The sequence below is a fragment of the Salvelinus fontinalis genome, chromosome 18 (genome assembly GCF_029448725.1).
Source record: "Salvelinus fontinalis isolate EN_2023a chromosome 18, ASM2944872v1, whole genome shotgun sequence".
NCBI lineage: Eukaryota > Metazoa > Chordata > Actinopteri > Salmoniformes > Salmonidae > Salvelinus > Salvelinus fontinalis.
Window position 1 is genome coordinate 13,671,957 of NC_074682.1, and position 26,041 is coordinate 13,697,997.

The 26,041-nt window shown below is 42.0% G+C and overlaps 1 protein-coding gene across 1 annotated transcript in view; it reads left to right on the forward strand.

Moving 5' to 3' along the window:
- Positions 1-4,174: 4,174 nt before the first annotated feature.
- Positions 4,175-26,041, forward strand: part of shq1 (SHQ1, H/ACA ribonucleoprotein assembly factor) — a 39,214-nt gene continuing 17,347 nt past the window's right edge. The window contains exons 1-9 of the mRNA XM_055868261.1: positions 4,175-4,283; positions 6,633-6,819; positions 7,800-7,864; positions 9,519-9,641; positions 10,621-10,784; positions 11,022-11,134; positions 11,271-11,368; positions 18,742-18,899; positions 21,869-21,922. Of these exons, the coding sequence (XP_055724236.1) occupies positions 6,677-6,819; positions 7,800-7,864; positions 9,519-9,641; positions 10,621-10,784; positions 11,022-11,134; positions 11,271-11,368; positions 18,742-18,899; positions 21,869-21,922 (918 nt within the window). The 5' untranslated portion in view covers positions 4,175-4,283; positions 6,633-6,676. The remainder of the gene's footprint in view (positions 4,284-6,632; positions 6,820-7,799; positions 7,865-9,518; positions 9,642-10,620; positions 10,785-11,021; positions 11,135-11,270; positions 11,369-18,741; positions 18,900-21,868; positions 21,923-26,041) is intronic.

Genomic DNA, 26,041 nt, shown 5'->3' on the forward strand with positions numbered 1-26,041 from the left:
TTACTCTGTGGTCCAACTCATCCCAAACCATCTCAATTGGGTTGAGGTCGGGTGATTGTGGAGGCCAGGTCATCTGATGCAGCACTCCATCGCTCTCATTATTGGTCAAATAGCCCTTACACAGCAAGGGGATGTGTTGGGTCATTGTCCTGTTGAAAAACAAATGATAGTCCCACTAAGCGCAAACCAGATGGGATGGTGTATCGCTGCAGAATTCTGCGGTAGCCATGCTGGTTAAGTGTGCCTTGAATTCTAAATAAATCACTGACAGTGCCACCAGCAAGCACCCCCGCACCATCTCACCTCCTCCTCCATGCCTCACGGTGGGAACCACACATTGCAGAGATAATCCGTTCACCTACTCTGCGTCTCACACAAACACGGTGGTTGGAACCATAAATCTCACATTTGGACTCATTAGACCAAAGGACAGATTTCCACCGGTCTAATGTCCATTGCACGTGTTCCGTGGCCCAAGCAAGTCTCTTCTTCTAATTGGTGTCCTTTAGTAGTGGTTTCTTTGCAGCAATTCGACCATGAAGGCCTGATTCACGCAGTCTTCTCTTCTCTGAACAGTTGATGTTGAGATGTGTCTGTTACTTGAACTCTGTGAAGCATTTATTTGTGCTGCAAGAAATTCCACAAATTATATTTTAACAAGGCACACCTGTTTTTTGAAATGCATTCCAGGTGAAAACCTTATGAAGCTTGTTGAGAGAAAGTCAAGAGTTTGCAAAGCTGTCATCAAGGCAAAGAGTGGCTACTTCGAAGCATCTCAAATATAAAACATATGTTGATTTGTTTAACACTTTTTTGGTTACTATATAATTCCATGTGTTATTTCATAGTTTTCATGTCTTCACTATTATTCTAGAATACAGTACAAATAAAGAAAACCCTTGAATGAGTAGGTGTGTCCAAACTTTTGACTGGTACTGTAAATGTATATGAATGAATTACAAATGGCATTACACTTACAACATGTCTATAAGCACAGCATCAATGTAAACAAACTTAAACATTCACCTCTTGGAGAGAGGGATAAACTAATTACTTGTATTGACAAAGGGTCAAGATTTATGGCACCCTCTCGCTCCATTCGTGTGTGAGAGAGAATCTGCCAGGCTGGGACCTTATCAGATCTGCCCTGGCGCCACAGGGTCGTAAATTACTCTGCGCATGAGCAAGCTCCAAGAGCTGTCTGGGAGGACTCTAGAAGCTCGCCCATGGCAGCGCAACAAAACACCTTAATAAAGGGCCCAATGCAATAAACTATTGGCCTATAAATTACTTCTTGGCTAACTTCAAATGACCAGGTGCTATCCATGGTACTGAAGACAATGACTGTATACACACTAAAGTATCAACACTCAAAAAACAAACATAGAAGGCAAACTTTCAAGTCAAAACAAAAATCGTATTTATTTACAATTTAAACGTAAATAATATCAACCCTGCACAGTCACTACAGTCACCAATTTTTTGAAAAATGTATCAGTTAAAATGCATGGGCAAACACCCTAGGATACATTCATTTATTTCAGTCCCCCATTTCATAAAATATTTCTTTTAAAAAATGAATGGTCGAACACACTTTATGATACATTCATTTGATTCAATCCCGTATCTAATAAACCCAGAGGGTGGCAGGTATCCCGGTTGGTAGGAGCGTTGGACCAGTAACCGGAAGGTTGCTGGATCGAATCTTGGAGTCAACGAGGACGACAGGTAAAACTCTGTCGTTCTGCTCTTGAGCAAGACAGTTAACCCCCAACCACAACTGCTCCCCGGGCACTGATGACGTGATCTTGATTAAGGCAGCCCCCCGCACCTCTGATTCATTGGGGTTTGTTAAATGAGAAAGACAAATTTCTATTGAATGCGTTCAGTTGTGCAACCCTCCCATTAAATTAGTGACGGACATCGATATCGGTTGCATTTTTTTATTTGATATTACTGTATATCGGTTCGTAGAAAATACATTGGAACTGTGTGAATTATCAATTTTCTGTGAAGTCCAGACATCTGCTTGCGGATTGCCCATTGGGCCAGGTGTATTTCGGTATGTACAGTATATACCTACCTAACCCGTATAAATACAATTGAAGCCCATCCACAATTGATGGCCCATCAGCAGGCACATAAATTTGCTAAACAGATGTTTTTTTGTTGTTGTTTTTTTTACCTGTAAGAAGGTCTGTGAGAGGGCTTTGTGAATGCAGGGATAGTCATGCATGCTTTTTTACAGAATAGTGTAGGTTAACAGGAGGAATAAACCAATATCGTGATATGCCTTGCTCATATCATATCAAATGATTGATATTGGCCCCCACCACTATGTGAAATAGATAACACATTTATATTTAAATATATTTCATTATCAAGCATATAGCTTCATTTCATCAGTCTGCTCTATCGTTCAAGCTTCAAGTCTAAACTTCTTTCAAGTGATTTCCGTATCAATAACTCATGTAAAACATAGTCTTGCATGCCATTGTGGCGGCAAATAGCCTAGTGGTTAGAGTATTGGGTCAGTAACCAAAAGATTGCAGGATCGAATCCCTGTGCCGACAAAGTAAAAATATGTCGTTCTACCTGAATGAGGTAGTTAACCCCCTGTTCACCAGTAGGCTGTCATTGTAAAATAAGATTTTTTTTCATAACTATGTATCCTCGCTTATTTCGATGTCAACTTTTCCAGTTACATGCATCTCATCTGATTCAGTTTTCATAGAGCTTACGATTTCCTCATCTGATAGACCTCTACCACAACTTTCTGTCTTTAATATATCTTGGGTGTCTGAGATTTGATTGGGCTGCACCACTGACACTCCATCATCTGAACTCATGGCTACATCAGGATGAAGATCAGAAGCAGGTTCTTTAACCTCAAGTGTGTACATTTTGCATATTAATTTGGCAGTCTGAGGGTCTTCTCTGAGAAGTTGACACACTCATTTAAACTCCACAGGAAATAGGTTTTGTACCTGAGCCTCATTTACATTCTCTGTTTGTACCATTTTGCTTAATTTCACCTTGTTGTCACTAGCAATAGAATATGTATAAATGTTACCTCTATTCTTGTCCCACATATAGTGACAATGGATTTTCCAATTGACCATTGCAAAGTTTTTGCAACTTCCTCCCAAAATAGGAACTAAAACGTTTCATTATGCTACATAACGGAATGTATTGCCATTGAAGTAGCATGGTAATCCAAACATTTATTATCATTTCTTTCCATTTTGATCTTCCCCAATATCCATGCCACCGCCATACAATGTATGTTTCAGATTTGGTGGTTCAACAGCATTATTTTCATTTATCATCTGTGTCAAATTATTTTGATCGATGCATTTATCACTATGGTCAACTCCACAGCTAACAATCACCACAGACAACAGTGTCACTATCAGTACATTCAAATACTACTATTGCACTAGGTTCACCCTTTACCAGTCCCTCCACAGATACAGTATATAGATTTTTTGGGACAAATCAATAATGATTTCCGGAAGCCTTTGACTCGCCTCCTGAAGTGCCACCGTACACAGCACAGCCATATATTTGAGTCATTTAGCAGATGTTCTTATCCAGAGGGACTTAGTTAGTGCATTCATCTTAAGATGGCTAGGCGGATCAACCACACATCACTCATTTGATTGAGCACACTAAATATAGGCCCAATTGATATTGCGCACCCAGCAGAGAAACAGGGGATGTGGGTCAGCACATACATTGGCATACATACATTTTACTTCGGCACCTAGAATAGTTTTCTCTCTATAAGCCAATATTTAATTTATAGGCCTGTAGTTTATTTTCCCTTGGGACCAATGGAGTGGGTGGAGTAGAAAGTGCTGCTGCTGGGCATATAGACTTAAGTCCCCCATGAAATGACACAATATATATACATTCTACAGACCCTACTGAGTATTCCCTACAGTACTTTTACTGCAGCATCCAGAATATTTTTTGCTCTACAAGCCAATTATGTGATTCACATTGTGGTCGTCAATGGAATATGAACATAATATGAATAATTGTAATTGTTTAGACAATTGCCTTTCATATATCACGAATAAATACAGGTTATTTATATATATATATTACGTTTTTACATTTACGTGGGGGACTTTAATTTCGAACGTTTTCGAAATTCCTTGACCCGGAAGTACATTTTTAGTGTTGCTGACGAGACGCTGATGCCACGCTAAAGTGCGTGGAGCTGTTCACATCACACAAGTTTGCCATGATGATTTCTAATGAGACGAGTTCATAAGGTAATTTCTTTTAAATATTTGAGTTCAATGACTGTAAATTATTAATGCATATTAACAGCCTACATCGCTATCTTCAGTACTGTAGAAAGCTACAGGCTAACATCTTATCTGGCCAGACATTAAATCGGCCTGCCGTTAGCTAGCTAATTTATAACAGTATATTGAATTAAACGTAGCTAGCTAACTAACTAAGCTACTCGGTCTTAACAAACTTACCTATATACAATTCAAAGTCGTATTTTATCATTCATTTGAAATGTATTTGAAACGTTTAAGTGGCTGCTACTGTAACAGTTCAACGTGATCTTTGTAACGCGTTAGGCTACTGACAGCGTGTCAGTGGCACGTGGAGGGTAAACAACACAATACACTTTGCTACAAAACCAACCACAAGGTGGAGTCGTTTGCCACTTTTCAAACGTGGTCTTGTCGACTCAGGCATGGAGCGCAGGTTTTTGTTCCAGCCCAGTACTGACTGTTAAAGAGGACCCTGCAGCTTATTTAGGAGGTTCTCGAGCAGCAGTTGAGACAAGTCAGTAGATCAGGCCCAAATTGGTCTGCCTGTGTAACCAGAGTGCCGCCTCTTTTACGCTGCTGCTTCTCTCTATTTATCGTCTATGCATAGGTGCTATTACTATACCTACGTATTACCCCAATTAGCCGACTAACCGGTGCGCCCGCACATTGACTCTGTACCGGTACCACCTGTATATAGCCTCGCTACTGTTGTTTTCACTGTCATTTTACTTTTGAAAAATGTGTTTATTTACTTATCTATTGTTTACCTAATACCATTTTTTTTCTTTATAATTGCACTGTTGGTCAGAGCTTGTAAGTAAGCATTTAACTGTAAGGTCTGTTACACCTGTTGTGTTAAGAGCACGTGACGAACTGTTTGATATTATTTGTCAATAGAATAAAATCTCAGAGCTATAAACTCTGTTTCTTTGACAAGCAGCTTTTTCTCCTGGACCTAGAATGAGGACCATGGGCATCCTAAAATGACCTGTCCGGCCTAACCTGGCATAAACTACTAAGTAAATGATTAATTATAACTAATGCACATTTCGCATGTAAGACGTCATTTACATAAACGTGAATGTTTCCAATAAACAATGAAAACACCACCTAAAATGCAGAAATCTAATACTTCTAGGCGCACAACCTGTGGCTAAAGCTGTGAACTTGATGGCACCGTGGTGAGTGCAGACAGATTGGCATAATGATGCGTTCATAACATGTGGGAATCTCTGAAAATCCTTCTTGTAAACTGGGAGCAATGAGTGGTGTACGTTCACATGCTTTGAATTGGTTGAGAACGCTGATTGGCTAATGCCAAACAAGCTGCATCAACCATCTAAAAGTAGAGCTATCATGCTGGTAAACAAATTGTAGTGTTCATAAACCAAATTAATAGGTAAAAAAATGAAAGTTTTTTTTTTTAACCGCAGAAAATGCTGTTATTGAGGTAATTTCCTTAGTATGTGACATCAGAGTTCCGCATGTGGGAGAACTTGTAGCTCAGAGATGATAGCTTAGTGATGATAGACGAGCTTCACACTAGTAATTACCAGTGAATTTTTCCCTGTCGTATTCTGGTATTTACCAGATGTTATGAATGCAGCATTCAACGCAAAAAATGAATTATAATGATAACGAGACTCCGGTGTGTCTTTCACATGTAGTGATTCACAATGTCGGATGGGACTAGCAATAGCATAGTTAGGTCAGCAAACATATTAGCAACAAACTTTGTAGAAACAGATTTCATGTGGAGGGAAATGTCTGTCAGTTACATGACAATAGTTCACAGGCACTTCACACAGACACACCTGGGGTGCGTTCAGTTCACCTCGACATTTGCTACGTTGTGTGACTGTGCACTGAACGACACGTTTCCTCAAAACGGTGCACAATGTTCTTCAACAGCCTTTGAGGTATGTTTGCTCCCGTTTTGTGGGTGTTGCGATGTGTGGTCCTGATCAATATGAGTGTGACCAAACTCGTGCAACACACCATACGGTAATGATGACACTCAGGCCCGACAAAATTGTTTTTCAACTGGTCGTTCAGTACAGTTTCCGTTGAATTCAACGCTGAACACCGTTCTGTCATACTGAACGCATCCCTGATTTAATCAGGTTCATGGTAGTTGATTAGTTGGATGATCAGATCTGTTAGTGGCTGCTGGTACAAAAGTATCAACATTGTGAGTTCCCAGTTCCAGGATTAAAGAATAAATAAATGGGCTCAGGAGATCAGTTTGATGTCGAGCAGTGCTACTGCTAAGCATTATAAAATGTGTATAATATCTTGTGAGCTAATCAAACTCCCCCACTACTTCCACAGCTCTCAGACCCCTGTAGATCCACACCTGCGGTGTTCTGTTCATCATGATAACTCCAGCGTTTGAGTTGAGCCAGGACCCATCTTTCCTAATCCTGACCATCCGTGTGCCCTACACGAGAACATCAGAGTTTGATCTCTACATCGATGGAGATGATTTCAAATTCTATGCCAAGCCTTACTTCCTCAGGTGAATTTTTGTGCTACCATTATTGAAGTCACTTCATTTGTTTTTTTTATAAAATTTCATTTTATTTATATATACACTGCTCAAAAAAATAAAGGGAACACTTAAACAACACAATGTAACTCCAAGTCAATCACACTTCTGTGAAATCAAACTGTCCACTTAGGAAGCAACACTGATTGACAATAAATTTCACATGCTGTTGTGCAAATGGATTAGACAAAAGGTGGAAATTATAGGCAATTAGCAAGACACACCCAATAAAGGAGTGGTTCTGCAGGTGGTGACCACACATTTGTGGCCTGCTGGAGGTCATTTTGCAGGGCTCTGGCAGTGCTCCTCCTTGCACAAAGGCGGAGGTAGCGGTTCTGCTGCTGGGTTGTTGCCCTCCTACGGCCTCCGACACGTCTCCTGATGTACTGACCTGTCTCCTGGTAGCGCCTCCATGCTCTGGACACTACGCTGACAGACACAGCAAACCTTCTTGCCACAGCTCGCATTGATGTGCCATCCTGGGTGAGCTGCACTACCTGAGCCACTTGTGTGGGTTGTAGACTCCGTCTCATGCTACCACTAGAGTGAAAGCACCGCCAGCATTCAAAAGTGACTAAAACATCAGCCAGGAAGCATAGGAACTGAGAAGTGGTCTGTGGTCACCACCTGCAGAACCACTCCTTTATTGGGGGTGTCTTGCTAATTGCCTATAATTTCCACCTTTTGTCTATTCCATTTGCACAACAGCATGTGAAATTTATTGTCAATCAGTGTTGCTTCCTAAATGGACAGTTTGATTTCACAGAAGTGTGATTGACTTGGGAGTTTCATTGTGTTGTTTAAGTGTTTCTGTTTATTTTTTTGAGCAGTGTATATATACATATGTAGTAATTAAATGCACACAGTTACACCATGATATGCTGTAATTATGTCAACAGGCTGATAGGCTACCTTCTTGTTTAGTTCTAACACTTGTATCTCTTATCAAGACTGACCTTACCTGGAAAGATAGTGGAGGATGGGAGAGAAAAGGCCACTTTCGACATTGATAAAGGTAATGTTTGGTTTTTAGAGTTTGTTCATGTTTTTATTGATAAGGAATCATTCATTAGTCGTTTTGCTGTGGGCTCTTTGCATTTTGGAATGTATGCGTGTGGTTGAAAGATAATGCAGGCTTTCATATTCTGATGAAAACAGACCCCCTAATGCATTGTTGATAGTGCATTATTGACCCGTGTGACCCTATCTTTGTCAGTGCGTGTGTCCTCTTCACCTCCCAGTAATCAAATCAGCATTACCTGTTGTTAGGAGGAGCCTCTCACCAGACTCCACAGTGTGTGGTTAGTACTACAGCTAGCCAGAGAGTAGCAGGACCCTGAGTGATGGGGCTGATAGCAGAGTCAGTGGGATTGATCCCCGCTGCCTCTTTAGCACTCACTACAGAGACGGCCACACAAACTTAATTACTGGTTATGCTTTTAGATATGGAGGGCCATTTGACCCGTCTGTGATGTAATGAATGCCTCCTGCAGCCCTACTTTTATTTCTGCTCATTTCTAGTGACACTTGGCCTTTTTTGTTTTGTTCATGTATTTATTCTATTTACCAACTCATTCTCATGAGGTTACTTTGATTCAAAGCAATTTATTTTCAGTTAGGAGTGGAATACTCGGATCATTCTTTTAATGAATTTAATTTCCAATTATCCCTCTTGATTATGTTGGGTTGGTGAAGCGTTCGCTTTATGCACGCTGACACATCATTGGCCCTCGGATCAGCTACGCCCTGTTTGACATACTGTGTCTAAATAAGCCACTAACTGCTGCTAATTTAGCTTCTCTAATGGGAGTCCCGGTTTATACTCTCAATTAGAAATGATTACGATGCATCTTTTTTGGGCTGGGAAATATAGCCAAAATATCATATCACCATATTTGTCTCATGTATCGCGGTATTTGACACTATTTAATGCTTCTGAATAATACAAGTTAGAAATATGTTTTATTAGTAGTTCATGACCCTTGAATGGCAACAAATACATTTTATGGGCTTTCTCCATTCTGATTTGTTTTATACACATTCAAGTAGTACCATTTGGGAAAATTTGTATATTTATCCAGCACTGTGTCAACATATCGTTATCGGCGGTATTGTAAAAATCCATATACCCGTTTTTGCGATATATCAGCCAGCCCTACTGCCTTTGGACTCTCCAAGGCAGCCTTCTCTTAAGGGGCCCATAGCCAAGGCAATTAGCCAACTAGCATAAAGCATTTTTAAGTTAAATACTCCAACAAAGTGTTGAAAGTTTTATGAGGTCTTTAAAAGGGATTAAGACTGGGAAATTATCTCCTTGGCTAGAGGTGGAATGGTCATATATTTTATAGGTTTTGTAGTCTTTCTCTTTTAATGGCTGTTTTGAGAGAAGTAAACCTCTGCTTTTGACTGAATACGTGTCTGCAGAGACAGTCATGCATTTATCGTGAACATTTATTGTACTACATGTGAAGAGCCATGTCTACTTGATGAAAAATGCTCCAGGACTGTTTAAAGGCAGACGATGCTATCCGATTTGCTTCCACATTGTTTACGTCTCTACACTTTGTACAGCTACACATTCAGTTGTTGCATTTCTCAAACCGCAGATCTCTGCCGCAGTGCTGCCAATTGTTTCACCTGCTCCCTGATGTTCTCTCTGTGTGACCCAGGTCTTTTTACCCTGCGCGTCCCCAAGGAGACAGCAGGGGAACACTTTGAAGGGCTCCAGATGCTGACTAGTCTCCTGGCTCCCAAAGGCTCCCGCTCAGCCAAGCCTCTGGTGGAAGACATGGGTATGTTGAAGTGTCATAACATTTACATTGTAGTCATTTAGCAGAAGCTCTTATCCAAAGCGACTTGCAATTAGTGCATTCATCTTAAGATGCCTAGTTGAGACAACCACATATCACAGTCTTAGCAAGTACATTTTCCCTCAAGTAGATGCCAGGAAAGTCAGTGCTAGTAGGAAAATATATATGTGTGTGTGTGTGGATACCTGCTCGTCATACATCTCATTCCAAAATCATTATATGGAGTTGGTCCCCCCTTTGCTGCTATAACAGCCTCCAATCTTCTTGGAATGCTAGATGTTGGAACATTGCTGCGGGGACTTGCTTCCATTTAACCATGAGCATTAGTGAGGTTGGGCACTGTTGATGGGCGATTAGGTCTGGCTCGCAGTCAGCGTTCCAATTAATTCCAAAAGTAATCGTCAGGGCTCTACTCGGGCAAATTAAGTTCTTCCACACGGTTTTCGACAAACCGTTTCTGTATGGACCTTGCTTTGTGCACGGGGGCATTGTCCAAACTGTTGGCACAAAGTTGGAAGCAAAGAATTGTCTAGAATGTCATTGTATGCTGTAGCGTTAATATTTCCCTTCACTGCAACTAAGGGGCCTAGCCAAACCATGAAAAACAGCCACAGAACATTATTCCTCCTCCACCAAACTTTAGTTGGCACAATGCATTGGGGCAGGTAGCGTTCTCCTGGCATCTGCCAAATCCAGATTAGTCTGTCGGACTGCCAGATGGTGAGTCTTGATTCATCACTCCAGAGAAGGCGTTTCCACTGCTCCAGAGTCTAGTATATTGCTGGAAGACACATTGATGTTCATGTTAAGCTCACATCTATATCTCCCAAACGAAACCACTGGAGTAAGGACTGAGAACAGAAAAACAAACACTGGATTTTGTCATTGGTGATGTTGTAATACGATTTGGCTGAATGGTTTTGTTTCTCATTAAGACATTGATGCTTTCTTTACATTACAGAAGCGTGCAGTGGTATTATGGATGGTGAGGAAGAGGATGACGAAGAGGAGTTTGACTGGCAGGTTGAGCAGGAGGTGTACATGGATGCCTCAGAGGAGCAGCTGAAGGAACTGCAGAAGTATGGCTTTGGGAGTCAGAGGTCCGGAGTGTTCACTCGACTGCAGGTAAGGTCATTCATTGGCTTTGGCAGTACTGCACAGAGTCACTCTGTGCTTCTTGAAGACGGTGACTAGAAATTAGTAGTGGAATGGTATCCTTTGAAAGCATTGCTAGGTTTTATAATGCGATTGGTATCGTTCACATAAGTAGGGCCAGGAGTTCTTCCTGACCATATGACCTGACCAGGAAAACATAACATCAAGTACAGCATGTGACGATCTAATGGAGTATTGTCCAATCAGGAGGAGCTGAGTGATGTCATCGACATCCGAAACCCAGATGGAACCACAGCGTCAGAGAGGAGAAGGAAACGACTGGACGCTGAGACGTCCATATTCTGCCCTGACCATTACCTGTGAGTTATCCAGAGAATAGTACCCCCTAATTAAATCATTGTTCAACATTAACAAATGCACAGATGATGTCACAGATTTATTGCATCGTGCTCTATCACTTTCATTGTTATGACACTGAGCTGTTTGTGTCTGTAGTGCTGACCTTTTTGAAGACGAAGAGATCCAGGGTCTGCTGAAGTTCCACCCTTGGTGGTCTGATCTGTGCCCAGACTCCATCCGGCAGGGAGAGGCAGGTGAGCTGGAGTCCTCCCTATCTTATCCATCACTACCACACATGCAGGGATAGTTAATCTTCAAATCATGTACTAAAATCTGACATTAAGTTGCTCTTATATCTGTTAAATTATGCTGTATTTCATGTAGTAGCATTGTAGTACAGGGTAATGATAACCTGTAGTTTAAGCTCAGATCACACAAAGAGCAGTAAGAGATTTCCACCAGCAGGTGGTGTATAAATACTGACAACGAAAAATGAACTTAACTTTGGTGTCAAACAAGTGACCCCCAGAAAAACCTGTTTGTGTTCATGTTTAAATAATTACTGTTTTAACATGTGTATATATATCCAGTATTGTTGAGTTGTTTTGTTGAGTGCTGTCAGTTGTGAGTTTGTGGCGTTTAACATTTCACTGGATTGAGTTTGACATTACGCTTATGGTGTTAGTTCTGTAATGGTCATTTGGAAATGCATCCCTGTGGTATTGCTTCATTTAGTTGCCTTTGGTTATAGAACATATTCTGTCTAGATCATCATTTCAGTTATCTCTTAGGGCTTTCCTTAAAATGCAGAATTTAACCCAGTTGCCCTTTTCTCCTAGCCACCCCCCCATCCAGACTTGTATCGCCATTACCTCACTCTCCCACAAATCCTATTTATCTTATTTATCTCTTATCAATCCATGACATAAGAGATCAATGAGTCATTTAAAAGGTGTGATCCACGGCTGGCTGGGCCCTTCAGGTTTGTTTTCCTCTCTTCTCTCTCAGATGAGAGCGATAAGGGCTTATGGAACAATTCAATTGTGCCATCCAGCTCTCCTAACAGCCTGCTAATTCCTCTGCTCCCACCGCCTCAACGAACACATGGCTCGTAGCCACAGCTTATGTTAGTACAGGATGTCGTACTGTACGCTCAGGAAAGGATTTAAATGAAACATTATCACAGGAGGATATGCTGGGTTGACAGTGCCAGGATCCCCGTCTCTGCCTAGCACAGGAGAGATCGCACACTGCCGAACAGCCATCAGTCAATACTACGCGGCGCTCATACACGGCCCATTAGCCGTAGGCAGGAGGAATCCAGCATTACGTTTTCCTGCAACTCTGTGAACTCCCCTTTCTCATTCTGTATTCTGAGCACTCGGCTGGAGCCCCGGCGCAGGTAAAGGGGACAAATTTAAACTAATGACTTAACTGACAGCTGGATGCACGTTAGCCTTCCCCTACCTGTTGGAAGAGTATTGGTCAGCAAATGTAGCCATTCGTAGTAAAATCATGATAGCATGCTTATGATTTTAATATATTTTATATATGTACCATCAAAAGTTTGGACACCTACTCTTTCAAGGGTTTTCATTTATTGTTACTATTTTCTACAGTGTAGAATAATATTGAAGACATCAACTATGAAATAACACATATGGAATCATGCAGTAACCAAAAAAGTGTTAAAAAAAAATCCAAATATATTTTATATTTCAGATTCTTCAAAGTAGCCACCCTTTGCCTTGATGACCGCTTTGCACACTCTTGGCATTCTCTCAACCAGCTTCATGAGGTAGTCACCTGGACTGCATTTCAATTAACAGGTGTGACCTGTTATTTGTGGAATTTCTTTCCTTAATTCTTATGGCTGCAATCCCGTTAACGGGATCGATATGACAACAGCCAGTGAAAGTGCAGGGCGTCAAATTCAAACAACAGAAATCTCATAATTAAAACTCCTCAAACATACATGTATCTTATACCATTTTAAAGGTAATCTTGTTGTTAATCCCACCACAGTGTCCGATTTCAAAAAGGCTTTATAGCAAAAGCACCACAAACGATTGTTAGGTCACCGCAAAATCACAGAAACAGTCATTTTTCCAGCCAAAGACAAGAGTCAACAAAAGCAGAAATAGAGATAAAATGAATTACTAACCTTTGATGATCTTCATCAGATGACACTCATAGGACTTCATGTTACACAATAAATATATGTTTTGTTCGATAAAGCTCCTATTTATATCCAAAAACCTCGGTTTACATTGGCGACATGTTCAGAAATGCCTCCAAAATATCCGGAGAAATTGCAGAGAGCCACGTCAAATAACATAAATACTCATCATAAACTTTGATGAAAGATACATGTTTTACATAGAATTAAAGATACACTTGTTCTTAATGCAACCACTGTGTCAGATTTCAAAAAGCTTTACGGCAAGAGCACAATATTCAATAATCTGAGAACAGCATTCAGCAACAAAAGGAATCCATAGTTACCCGCCAAATTGTGCAGTCAACAAAACTCATAAAAAGCATTATAAATCTTCACTTACCTTTGCTGATCTTCGTCGGAATGCACTCCCACTTCCACAATAAATGTTAGTTTTGTTTGGTAATGTCCATTTATGTCCAAATAGCTATTTTTGTTAGCGTGTTTGGTAAACAAATCCAAAGTCAGGAAGCGCGTTCACTAAAAGCAGACGTCAAAGTTCCGTAACAGTCAGTAGAAACATGTCAAACGATGTGTTGAATCAATCTTTAGAATGTTTTTAGCATAAATCTTCAATAAAGTTCCAACCGGAGAATTACATTGACTTCACATGAGGGAGCTCTGTTCCATCACACATCTGAACGCGCATGGCCAGGTCATGGTAGACCTGACTATTTCCTGTCTCTTTCGGCCCCAATTCACAGTAGAGGCATCAGACAAGGTTCTGCAGACTGTTGACATCTAGTGGAAGCCGTAGGAAGTGCAAACTCATCCATATCCCACTGTGTTCAATAGGGGCTGTGTTGAAAATCGACCAACCTCAGAATTCCCACTTCCTGTTAAGATTTGTTCTCAGGTGTTTGCCTGCCATATGAGTTCTGTTATACTCACAGACATCATTCAAACAGTTTTAGAAACTTCAGAGTGTTTTCTATCCAATAGAAATAATAATATGTATATATTAGCAACTGGGACTGAGGAGCAGGCAGTTTACTATGGGCACCTCTGTGCACCTTTCATCCAAGCTACTCAATACTGCCCCTGCAGCCATAAGAAGTTAATGCGTTTGAGCCAATCAGTTGTGTTGTGACAAAGTAGGGGTGGTATACAGAAGATAGCCCTATTTGGTAAAAGAACATTTCCATATTATGGCAAGAACAGCTCAAATAAGCAAAGAGAAATGACAGTCAATCATTATTTTAAGACATGAAGGTCAGTCAATCTGGAACATTTCAAGAACTTTGACCATTTCTTCAGGTGCAGTCGCAAAAACCATGAAGCGCTATGATGAAATAGGCTCTCATGAGGACCGCCATAGGAACGGAAGACCCAGAGTTACCTCTACTGCAGAGGATAAGTTCATTGGAGTTACCAGCCTCAGAACTTGCAGCCCATATAAATGCTTCAGAGTTCAAGTAAGACACATCTCAACATCAACTGTTCAGAGGAGACTGTGTGAATCGGGCCTTCATGGTCGAATTGCTGCAAAGAAACCACTACTAAAGGACACCAATTAGAAGAAGAGACTTGCTTGGTCCTAGAAACACGAGCAATGGACATTAGACCAGTGGAAATCTGTCCTTTGGTCTGAGGAGTCCAAATTTGAAATGTTTGGTTTCAACCGCTGTGTCTTTGGGAGACGCAGAGTAGGTGAACTAATTATCTCTGCGTGTGTGGTTCCCACTGTGAAGCCTGGAGGTGTGATGGTGTGGGGGTGCTTTGCTTGTGACACTGTCAGTGATTTATTTAGAATTCAAGGCACACTTAACCAGCATGGCTACCACAGCACTCTGCAGCGATACACCATCCCATCTGGTTTGCGCTTAGTGGGACTATCATTTGTTTTTCAACAGGACAATGACCCAACACATCCCCTTGCTGTGTAAGGGCTATTTGACTAATAATGAGAGCGATGGAGTGCTGCATCCGATGACCTGGCCTCCGCAATCACCCGACCTCAACCCAATTGAGATGGTTTGGGATGAGTTGGAATGCAGAGGAAAGGAAAAGCAGCCAACAAGTGCTCAGCATATGTGGGAACTCCTTCAAGGCGGTTGGAAAAGCATTCCTCATGAAGCTGGTTGAGAGAATGATAAGAGTGTGCAAAGCTGTCAAGGCAAGCGGTGGCTACTTTGAAGAATCTAAAATGTAAAATCTTTATTTAACACTTTTGGTTACAACATGATTCCATATGTGTTATTTAATAGTTTTGTACAATGTAGAAAATAGTCAAAATTAAGAACCGTTTGAATGAGTAGGTGTGTCCAAACTTTTGACTGGTGCTGTATATAATGTGGGGAAGCAAAATTCTTATGCTTCCAAATTTTGGCCTCTTTCTGTTTTTTTCCCCTCTTCCTTGCTTCCCGTAAGACAGAGATATACAGTATATGTCAGCTGACAGATGGGTATAGACACTAGTGGTAATTAAGTAGAAACCTCACCTTGGACCTTTGTGCCCCCTCTCTGTTCCCCGGGTCGAGGCCAGAGCACTGACAGGCCACAGCTGTCCACTGGGTCCACATGAATTGAGTCGGCGGTGTTAATCCAACATGACAGCCCTGTCTCTACCTGCAGCTCTTCTTATGGCTGGCTTGACATGCCAGCGGCAGTCTGTGATTCATCACTACATTCATTGCATTGACTCGCAGGTTCTTTCACGTCAGAAAATGTCAATCTTAAACAGTTACGCTTTATTATTGAGTGTTGATGTTTGAATCGAAGGCAATCAATGTAAGCTGTATTTACGTTGCCCCACGCGCATTGTTCTGTACTACCAAGGTCATACGTCAGAAGCCTCTGAGTGAAGTAGTTGTAGGAAATTTCCAGCCTCGTGCACCATTAGCAGAGGTATATTTGCTCCATGTCACTGGTGCCATCTGTACCTGGGGTAAGGCCATCTATGGGGGCAGACTGCTCAGAAGACTGGAGGAACTAAGTGACAAATTAATCTCCATTCATCTGACCCCCTCCCCCACACACACACACACACACACACACACACACACACACACACTCGATTGGCTAGGATCAAAGCTGAGATCAGTGAGTGCCTTTCAGATTGTCCCATTAGATCTTCTAATCTCATCCAGATGTCTCTTGGATGAATGGAGCGCTGTGGCTGCATTATGCAGGCCTAGTTAGCTTGTTATTGACAGTTTAATGGTCAGCAGTAATCCCATGTTCATCCTGTTTTAAAATGTATTTTTAGATCCATTACATGTGGACAAAAACAGGAGTTACAGCAACTGATGCCCTCGCTAGATGTCACTGAATGACAACGCGTGTATACACTTTTGGAAAATGTTGATAAGTGCTGGACTGCTGTTCTAATAAAGAAACAAAGGAACCTGTGTGCAAGCAGCCCTATCACTTTTTTCCCTGATCCCCAATGCAAATAGTCTGGGTAGTCATTTGATTAGCTGTTCAGGGGTCTTATGGCTTTGGAGGTAGAAGCTGTTAAGAAGCCTTTTGGACTTAGACTTGGCGCTCCGGTACTGCTTGCCGTGCGGTAGCAGAGAGAACAGTCTATGACGATGGTGGCTGGAGTATTTGACAATTTTTAGGGCCTTCCTCTGACACACCGCCTGGTATAGAGTTCCAGGATGGCAGGAAGCTTGGCCCCAGTGATGTACTGGACCGTACACGATTTTGGAATATTGCTGCAGGGACTTGCTTCCATTCAGCCACGAGCATTAGTGAGGTCAGGCACTGATGTTGAGTGATTAGGCCTGGCTGTCAGTCGACATTCCAATTCATCCCAAAGTTGTTCGACGGGATTGAGGTCAAGGCTCTGTGCAGGCCAGTCAAGTTCTTCCACACCGATCTCGACAAACCATTTCTGTATGAACCTCTCTTTGCACGGGGGCATTGTCATGCTGAAAAAGGACAGGGCCTTCCCCAAACTGTTGCCACAAAGTTGGAAGCACAGAATCGTCTAGAATGTCATTGTATGCTGCTGCGTTAATATTTCCCTTCACTGGAACTAATGGTACAACTCCAAACCATGAAAACCAGCCCCAGACCATTATTCCTCCACCACCAAACTTTACAGTTGGCACTACCATATGCCTTAAGGCATGTAGCGTTCTCCTGGCATCCGCCAAACCCAGATTCGTCCGTCGGCTTGCCAGATGGTGAAGCGTGATTCATCACTGCTCCAGACTCCAATTGCGGCAAGCGTTCTACCACTCCAGCCGGCGCTTGGCATCGTGCATGGTGATCTGAGGCTTGTGTGCAACTGCTCGACCATGGTAGTGAGTGTTTTAACTGAGGACAGATGATTTTTACGCGCTTCAGCACTTGGCGGTCCTGTTCTGTGCGCTTGACGAACTGACTTGTTGGAAAGGTGGCATGCTATGAGGGTGCCACGTAAGGGCATTCTACTGCCAATGTTTGTTTATGGAGATTGCATGGCTGTGTGCTCAATTTTATACATGTTGCTGAAATAGTGGTGTCCACATACTTTTTCATATATAGTGTATGTCTGCTGCAGAGGGACAAAGGGGAGCCATGAGAAGTTTTAATCAGTCCTGGAAAACAAATTGTCTCCCTATTTACAAAGATGGAGAACAAGCTATAATAGAAAAATCCTGGAGTTGTGCATGTATAGCCAACTAGCGCAAAAAGATTATTGCGACATTTTCAAAACAATACGATATCTTTAAAAATAATATCCCGATATTTAACCCCCCCTTCTCAATAGTTTGTGTGTTTCCTACACTCGGCAGACTGCTGGATGTAGGCCAGTGGGGCGCTGAGTTTCTCCCCAGCGTCCTGGCTGATCTCCCGGGGAGGTGCGGTAAGGGGGAGGTGTGCGTGTGTGCTCCGCTTGGCCAGGCTGGGCTGCTGCAGCTGCACTGGCAAGGGAATTGGGGTACCGTCTGCAGGGATCTAAGCCCTGATGTAATGGAGCAGGAATCCAGTTCCCAGCAGAGCCAAGAGGATCATTTGAAACTGCTGCTGTAGTGTGTGCACGCACAGTCAAGCCCACACACTCAGGGGCTCAGTATAGGGGCTGTCCTCGATAGGCAAAGGGAAGGATTGCTTTCAGCTGTTCCATAAGCTGCAGAGAAAGTGCTTACTTGGAATCTGTTCTTGCAGACCTTAAGCTTTGTTTTCAGCACTGAACGTTGCACATAACTTTACCAATTGAGTTTCGGTCGAGGCTACCTTGATCACTAACTGAGGAAGAAACTCAGGGACTTTGATTATTTTCAAAAGAACTGATAACTTAGTGTTTTCCTCACAATTCAAGCCATGGGCCATCTCTGCAACATAATAGAAATGATGGATCCCTCTTTTGCTTCATAGTAGAATATGTGCATGAACTGTTAGAAATGAATGCGTTTTCAGACATGATTAGGCCTATGTAAAACCCAGTGAGTCTAAGGGTGGAATGTTGTTTTCCAGCGGTATCCTTCACGGATGATGAGAAGGAGCAGCTAAGAAAGTTTACCAACCATTCCTACATCCTGGACAAGAAGTCCCGTTTCCAGGTGTGGCTCAGCCTGGTGGACATCATCCTGGCATACTGCTACGAATTGCGCACCACAGAGGGAGAGCACAACGTGAGTTAGCGACCGTCAGTTAGCCTCTACATCTCCCTCCAGGTCAAAGCTTTAACATGGACTTACACCAAGTTCCTATAGGGATCTTGAGTTTTTTTTTTTATGTTGTCTTACTGTCACTAACCCGTAATACATGGAACTCCCAGTCTGTTGTTGCACAGATGGAAATAGATGTTTAATGCCCAAGAAGCTGTTGTTTTGGAGGATGTATTGGCATGAAGTGGTGTTCCCAAACTGTGCCAATATATCCTCCAAACACCTCCTTTGAGGACATAATCACTTTCCCACAATCGGTTACCAACATATTCAAATAATGATAGACATGCTTTTATAAAAAAAAATGTTTTAATGATGAATTAATTGATTCTATTTCATCCTTCCACGAGATCTAGTCCCGACACAAATCTACGGTTGCTACCCAAGCTGCCTATCGGTTAGGTTGCCAGAGACGCGACCCAGTCTTAGTCTTTTTGTTCTATATCTATGGGCTCGACCCAGTTGCTCGTTCTAAAATAGATTATAGACTGGGTCGTTTGAACCCTGAATATCAGACCGTATACCACAGATATGACACAAAATACATTTTTACTGCTCTAATGACGTTGGTAACCAGTTTATAATAGCAATCGGGCACCTCAGGGGTTTGTGGTGTGTAAGTAGCCAATATACCACGGCTAAGGGCTGTGTCCAGGCACTCCACGTCGCGCCGTGGTATATTGGCCATATACCACACCCCATTGTGCCCTATTGCTTAACCTGTTGGGGATGGGGGCGCTGTTTAGACTATTTATGCTAATTTGGCAAATTTTTTAAACGGCTTCCCACAAAATCCTTGATCGTACAATATGCATATTATTATTATTATTATTGGATAGAAAACAGTCTATAGTTTCTATAGGAGTTGAAATTTTGTCTCTAAGTGGAACAGAGCCCATTCTACAGCAATTTCCCTGACATGGAGTCAGATTTGAGAAATGTTGGCCACTCTTCTGAAGTCAGTTAAAAGGGCACTGTCGTTGCTATGACTATACGGACACTTCTTACGTCTTCCCCTGGATGCCTTTACGTGATGACGATTCCAACGGGGTCGATTGCGCGTTCACAGGCCCTACAAATGAAAAAACCCTGAAGCTAGTCATTCTTTGGGAGCTGCGTCATGAGCCTAGAGGACACCGGCGCGCACCTGTTCCAAGCGTTAGTTTAGCCTGTTATATTTCTCCGGTCATCTTTTCACTCGTTATAGGAGTTAAAAACATCATAAGGTAGTTAATTTAAAGCGTTTTATAGCAATTTATATCCGTTTAGTGCGATTTTGGGACATTTATTTTTGCAACGATGTGAAAAGTTGGGCACGCTTTTCAGTTCATCCCGAACGCAGTTGACATTTCCACATGGCAAGAGGACAGCTTTCCACCAAAAGACGATTTCTCCCAAGAAAGGATCCTTTGCCCAAGATACTGATGGAAGAACAGCTCAAGGTAGGACATTTTTATTATGATAAATCGTGTTTCTGTCGAAACATTTTAGTGGCTTAGGACGCCATGTTTTTTGACGTAGCTTCGCTTGGCGCAAACTGTATTGAAAAGTAAGGATAAATTAAAAAATGTAATAACGCAATTGTATTAAGAATTAAATTGTCTATCAATCCCTGTCCACCCTATATTTTTTAGTCACGTTTATGAGTATTTATGTATAAGAGTAGATCACTGTCTAAGTGGCGCAAGGACTTTTTCTTTACCAGCTTGTCTACATTTCACATTGTCTAACCATGATTTTGGTGGCTAAATATAAACATTTTCGATCAAACTGTATATGCATGTTGTAATGTGATGTTACAGGAGTGTCATCGGAAGAATTCTGAGAAGGTTAGTGAAAAAATTAATATCTTTTGGCGATGTTGACTTTTATCGCTCACTTTGGCTAGAATCAATGCTGGGCTGCTAATTGCTATGTGCTAAGCTAATATAACGATTTATTGTGTTTTCGCTGTAAGACACTTAGAAAATCTGAAATATTGTCTGTATTCACAGGATCTGTGTCTTTCGATTCGTGTATGCTGTGTATTTTTACGAAATGTTTGATGATTAGTAGTTAGGTAAACACGTTGCTCATTGTAATTATTCTAGTCCATTTGTGATGGTGGGTGCAATTGTAAACTATGCCATCTACCTGAAATATGCACTTTTTTCTAACAAAACCTATCCCATACCATAAATATGTTATCAGACTGTCATCTAATGAGTTTTTTTGTTGGTTAGGGGCTATAAATATCTTAGTTTAGCCGAATTGGTGATGGCTACTGGTGTTGGTGGACAAATAAAAGATGGTGGATTATGCTAATGTGTTTTTAGGTAATAGATGTACATCTTTACATATTGTGTCTTCCCTGTAAAACATTTAAAAAATCGGAAATGTTGACTGGATTCACAAGATCTGTGTCTTTCATTAGCTGTATTGGACTTTAATGTGTGAAAGTTAAATATTTAAAAAAAATATTTTTTTTGAATTTCGCGGCACTGGTTTTTCAGTGGGGGGGGGGGGGTGTGCCGCTAGCGCCACGCTGATCCTAGACAGGTTAAATAAAGGTCTACTATGGGAGATGGTGAGGTTAGACCATGGTCACACATTCATGTGTTTATATACATCATTGGGTCAGATCCGGAGCTGTAGTTCGTAGTACTGCCGTAAACACATACTTTAGACAGCAACCTGTGAAGTCATCTGTGAACGTTCTATGAACATCTGGGGTGTTACGGCCTTATACTCCTTAGAGATTCTGGAGCAGTCTGCTTTTCCAGAGATCGTGTTGTAAGGTATCTATAATGGACACGAGGGACGGAGTGTTAAAGAGTGTGGCCTGAGTTTTGCCTGTTATTGGTATCATTGCTTTCTCATGTGTTGTAGGCCCACCTTGATTCTCTAAAGCGCCTGTAGAAGTTGACCTCTGTCCTCTCATTATATGACTGCAGGTTGAATCACCGTGGACCATCAGAAAACTCAGTGGGACTCTCTGCTGGCTTGAGGTAAGTAATGGGGAGGCAGTCCCTATTTAAGTCAATTTAAGTCAAATTATCATGGAATAATAAATCCCTTAGTATGACCTTGGGCACGGCTTCCCTATTCTGGCTATTTTCAGCTTCTGGCCCCATCTTGAGCTAAAGGCTTTTATTGATCTAAATGTGTCTGCTCCAGCCGCTGACGGAGGAAAGCTCTCAACCAGCCCTAGGAAATTACCATTTGATTGAGTTTGCTGCAGCTGGGTAGAGAGCTTGTATAAAAAAAATATATATAAACACAACATGTAAAATGTTGGTCCATGTTTTATGAGCTGAAATAGGAAATTCCCAGAAACTGTTAGTGAGAATTTCTCCTTTGCCAAGATAATCCATCCACCTGACAGGTGAACAGCATGATCATTACACAGGCGCACCTTGTGCTGGGGACAATAAAAGGCCACTTTTAAAATATGCCTATTTGTCACACGGCACAATGCCACAGATGTCTCAAGTTTTGAGGGAGCGTGCAATTGGCATGCTGCCTGAAGGAATGTCCACCAGAGCTGTTGCCAGATCATTTAATGTTCATTTCTCTAACATAAACTGCCTCAAGTCATTTTAGAGAATTTGGCAGTACGTCCAACCAGCCTCACAACTACAGACCACATCTGGCTTCTTCACCTGCAGTATTGGTGGTGTGGGGTGCTGAGGAGTATTTCTGTCTTTAATAAAGCCCTTTTGGGGGATAACCAAATTATGATTGGCTGGGCCTGGCTCTGCAGTGGGGGGTGGCTGGCAGCCAAGTGGGTGGGCCTATGCCCACCCATGGCTGCACCCCTGCCCAGTCATGTGAAATCCATAGATTATGGCCTAATTTATTTACATTGACTGATTTCCTTATATGAACTGTAACGCAGTAGCATCTTTGAAATTGTTGCATGTTGTGTTTATATTTTCAGTGTGTAATAGATATAGAACACACACACACACACACAGTACCAGTCAAAAGTTCAGACACACCTACTCATTCAAGGCTTTTTCTTTATTTGTACTGTTTTCTTCATTGTAGAATAATAGTGAAGACATCAAACTATGAATTAACACATATGGAATCATGTAGTAACCAAAAATAAAAATATATTTTACATTTTAGATTCTTCAAAGTAGCCACCCTTTGCCTTGACAGCTTTGCACCCTCTTGGTATTCTCTCAACCACCTTCGTGAGGTAGTCTGCAATGCATTTCAATTAACAGGTGTGTTTTGTTAAAAGTTAATTTGTGGAATTTCTTTCCTACTTAATGCATTTGAGCCAATCAGTTGTGTTGTGACAAGGTAGGGGTGGCAAACAGAAGATAGTATGGACTTGGTCTTTTACCAAATAGGGCTATGGCAAGAACAGCTCAAATAAGCAAAGAGAAACGAATATCAGACACGAAGGTCTGTCAATCCGGAACATTTCAAGAACTTTGAAAGATTCTTCAAGTGCAGTCGCAAAAACCAACAAGCGCTATGAAGAAACAGGAAAGTAAGACCCAGAGTTACCTCTACTGCAGAGGATAAGTTCATTGGAGTTACCAGCCTCAGAAATTGCAGTCCAAATAAATGGGACTATCATTTGTTTCTCAACAGAACAATGACTAAACACACCTCCAGGCTGTGTAAGGGCTATTTGTTCAAGAAGGAGAGTGGTGGAGTGCTGCATCAGATGACCTGGCCTCCACAATCAACCAACCTCAACCCAATTGAGATGGTTAGGGATGAGTTGGACCGCAGAGTGAAGGAGAAGCAGCCATCAAGTGCTCAGATTATGTGGGAACTCTCAAAACTGTTGGAAAAGCATTCCATGTGAAAGCTGGTTGAGCGAATGCCAAGTGTGCGCAAAGCTGTCATCAAGGCAAAGGGTGGCTACTTTGTAGAATCTAAAATATATTTTGATTGAACACTTTTTTTGGTTACTAAATGTGTTATTTAATAGTTTTGATATCTTCATTCTACAATGTAGAAAAAAGTAAAAGTAAAGAAAACCCCTGGAAAGAGTAGGTGTCAACTTTTGACTGGTACTGTATATACAACGCATTTGGAAAGTATTCAGACCCTTGACTTTTTCCAAGTTTTGTTACGTTGCATCCTTATTCTAAAATGGATTAAATAAAACATTTTCCTCATCAAAGTGAAAATAGGTTTTTCTAAATTTTTGCAAATGTAGAAAGAAAAAAAACATTTACTTAAGTATTCAGAGACTTGAAATTGAGCTCAGGTGCATCTTGTTTCCATTGATCATCCTTGAGATGTTAATACAACTTGATTGGAGTCCACATCAAATCAAAGTTTATTTGTCACGTGCGCTGAATACAACAGGTTTAGACCTTACAGTGAAATGTTTATTTACAGGCTCTAACCAATAGTGTGGGAAAAAGGTGTGTGTGTGTGTGTGTAAGTAAAGAAATAAAACAACAGTAAAAAGACATTTGAAAATAATCTCAGGACCCATGCCAAATCTTTTTAGTTTCCTGAAGGGGAATAGGCTTTGTTGTGCCCTCTTCACAATTGTCTTGGTGTGTTTGGACCATTCTAGTTTGTTGATGTGGACACCAAGGAACTTGAAGCTCTCAACCTGCTCCACTACAGCCCCGTCGATGAGAATGAGGGCGTGCTCGGTGCTCCTTTTCCTGTAGTCCACAATCATCTCCTTAGTCTTGGTTACGTTGAGAGAGAGGTTATTATTCAGAGACCAGCCAGGTCTCCCTATAGGCTGTCTCGTCGTTGTCTGTGATCAGGCCTACCACTGTTGTGTCGTCTGCAAACTTAACGATGGTGTTGGAGTCGTGCCTGGCCATGCAGTCGTGGGTGAACAGGGAGCAGGAGGGGACTGAGCACGCACCCCTGGGGGGCTCCAGTGTTGAGGATCAACGTGGCAGATGTGTTACTACCTACCCTCACCACCTGGGGGCGGCCCGTCAGGAAGTCCAGGATCCAGTTGCAGAGGGAGGTGTTTAGTCTCAGGTTCCTTAGCTTAGTGATGAGCTTTGAGGGTACTATGGTGTAGCACACTGAGCTGTAGTCAATGAATAGCATTCTCACAGGTGTTCCTTTTGTCCAGGTGGGAAAGGGAAGTGTGGAGTGCAATGGAGATTGCATCATCTGTGGATCTGTTTGGGCGGTATGCAAATTGCAGTGGGTCTAGGGTTTCTGGGATAATGGTGTTGATGTGAGCCATTACCAGCCTTTCAAAGCACTTCATGGCTACGGACATGAGTGCTACTGGTCTGTATACCTGTGGTATATTTAAATGATTGGACATGATTTTGTTAGTCACACAACTGCCTATATAAGGTCCCACAGTTGGCACTGCATGTCAGAGCAAAAGCCAAGTCACGAGAGAGAAGGAATTTTGACTGGAGCTCTGAGGGAAAAGTATTTAAAAAATGAAGTTTGGAACCACCAAGACTTTTCCTAGAGCTGGCCACCCTCCCAAACTGAGCGAAGGGAGAAGGGCCTTGGTCAGGGAGGTGACCAAGAACCCGATGGTCACTCTGACAGAGCTCCAGAGTTCCTCTGGTGATGGGAGAACCTTCCAGAAGGACAACCATCTCTGCAGCACTCCGCCAATCAGGCCTTTATGGTAAAGTGTCCAGACGGATACCACTCCTCAATAAAAAGCACATCACAGCCCGCTTGGAGTTTGCCAAAAGGCACCTAAAGGACTCAGACCATGAGAAACAAGATTCTCTGGTCTGATTGAACTATTTGGCCTCAATGACAAGCGTCAACTCTGGAGGAAACCTGGGACAATCCCTATGGTGAAGCATGGTAATGGCAGCATCATTCCTTGAGGATGTTTTTCCGCGGCAGGGACTGGGAGACTAGTCAAGATCGTTGGAAAGATGAACGGAGCAAAGAACAGAGATCTTTGATGAAAACCTGCTCCAGAGCTCTCAGGACCTCCGACTCGGGTCGAAGGTTCACCTTCCAACAGGACAACAACTCTAAGCACACAGCCAAGACAACGCAGGAGTGCCTTCGGGACAAGTCTCTGAATGTCCTTGAGTGGCCCAGCCAGAGCCTGGACTTAATCCGACCAAAGATCACTGGAGAGACCTGAAAATAGCTGTGCAACGATGCTCCCCATCTAATCTGACAGAGCT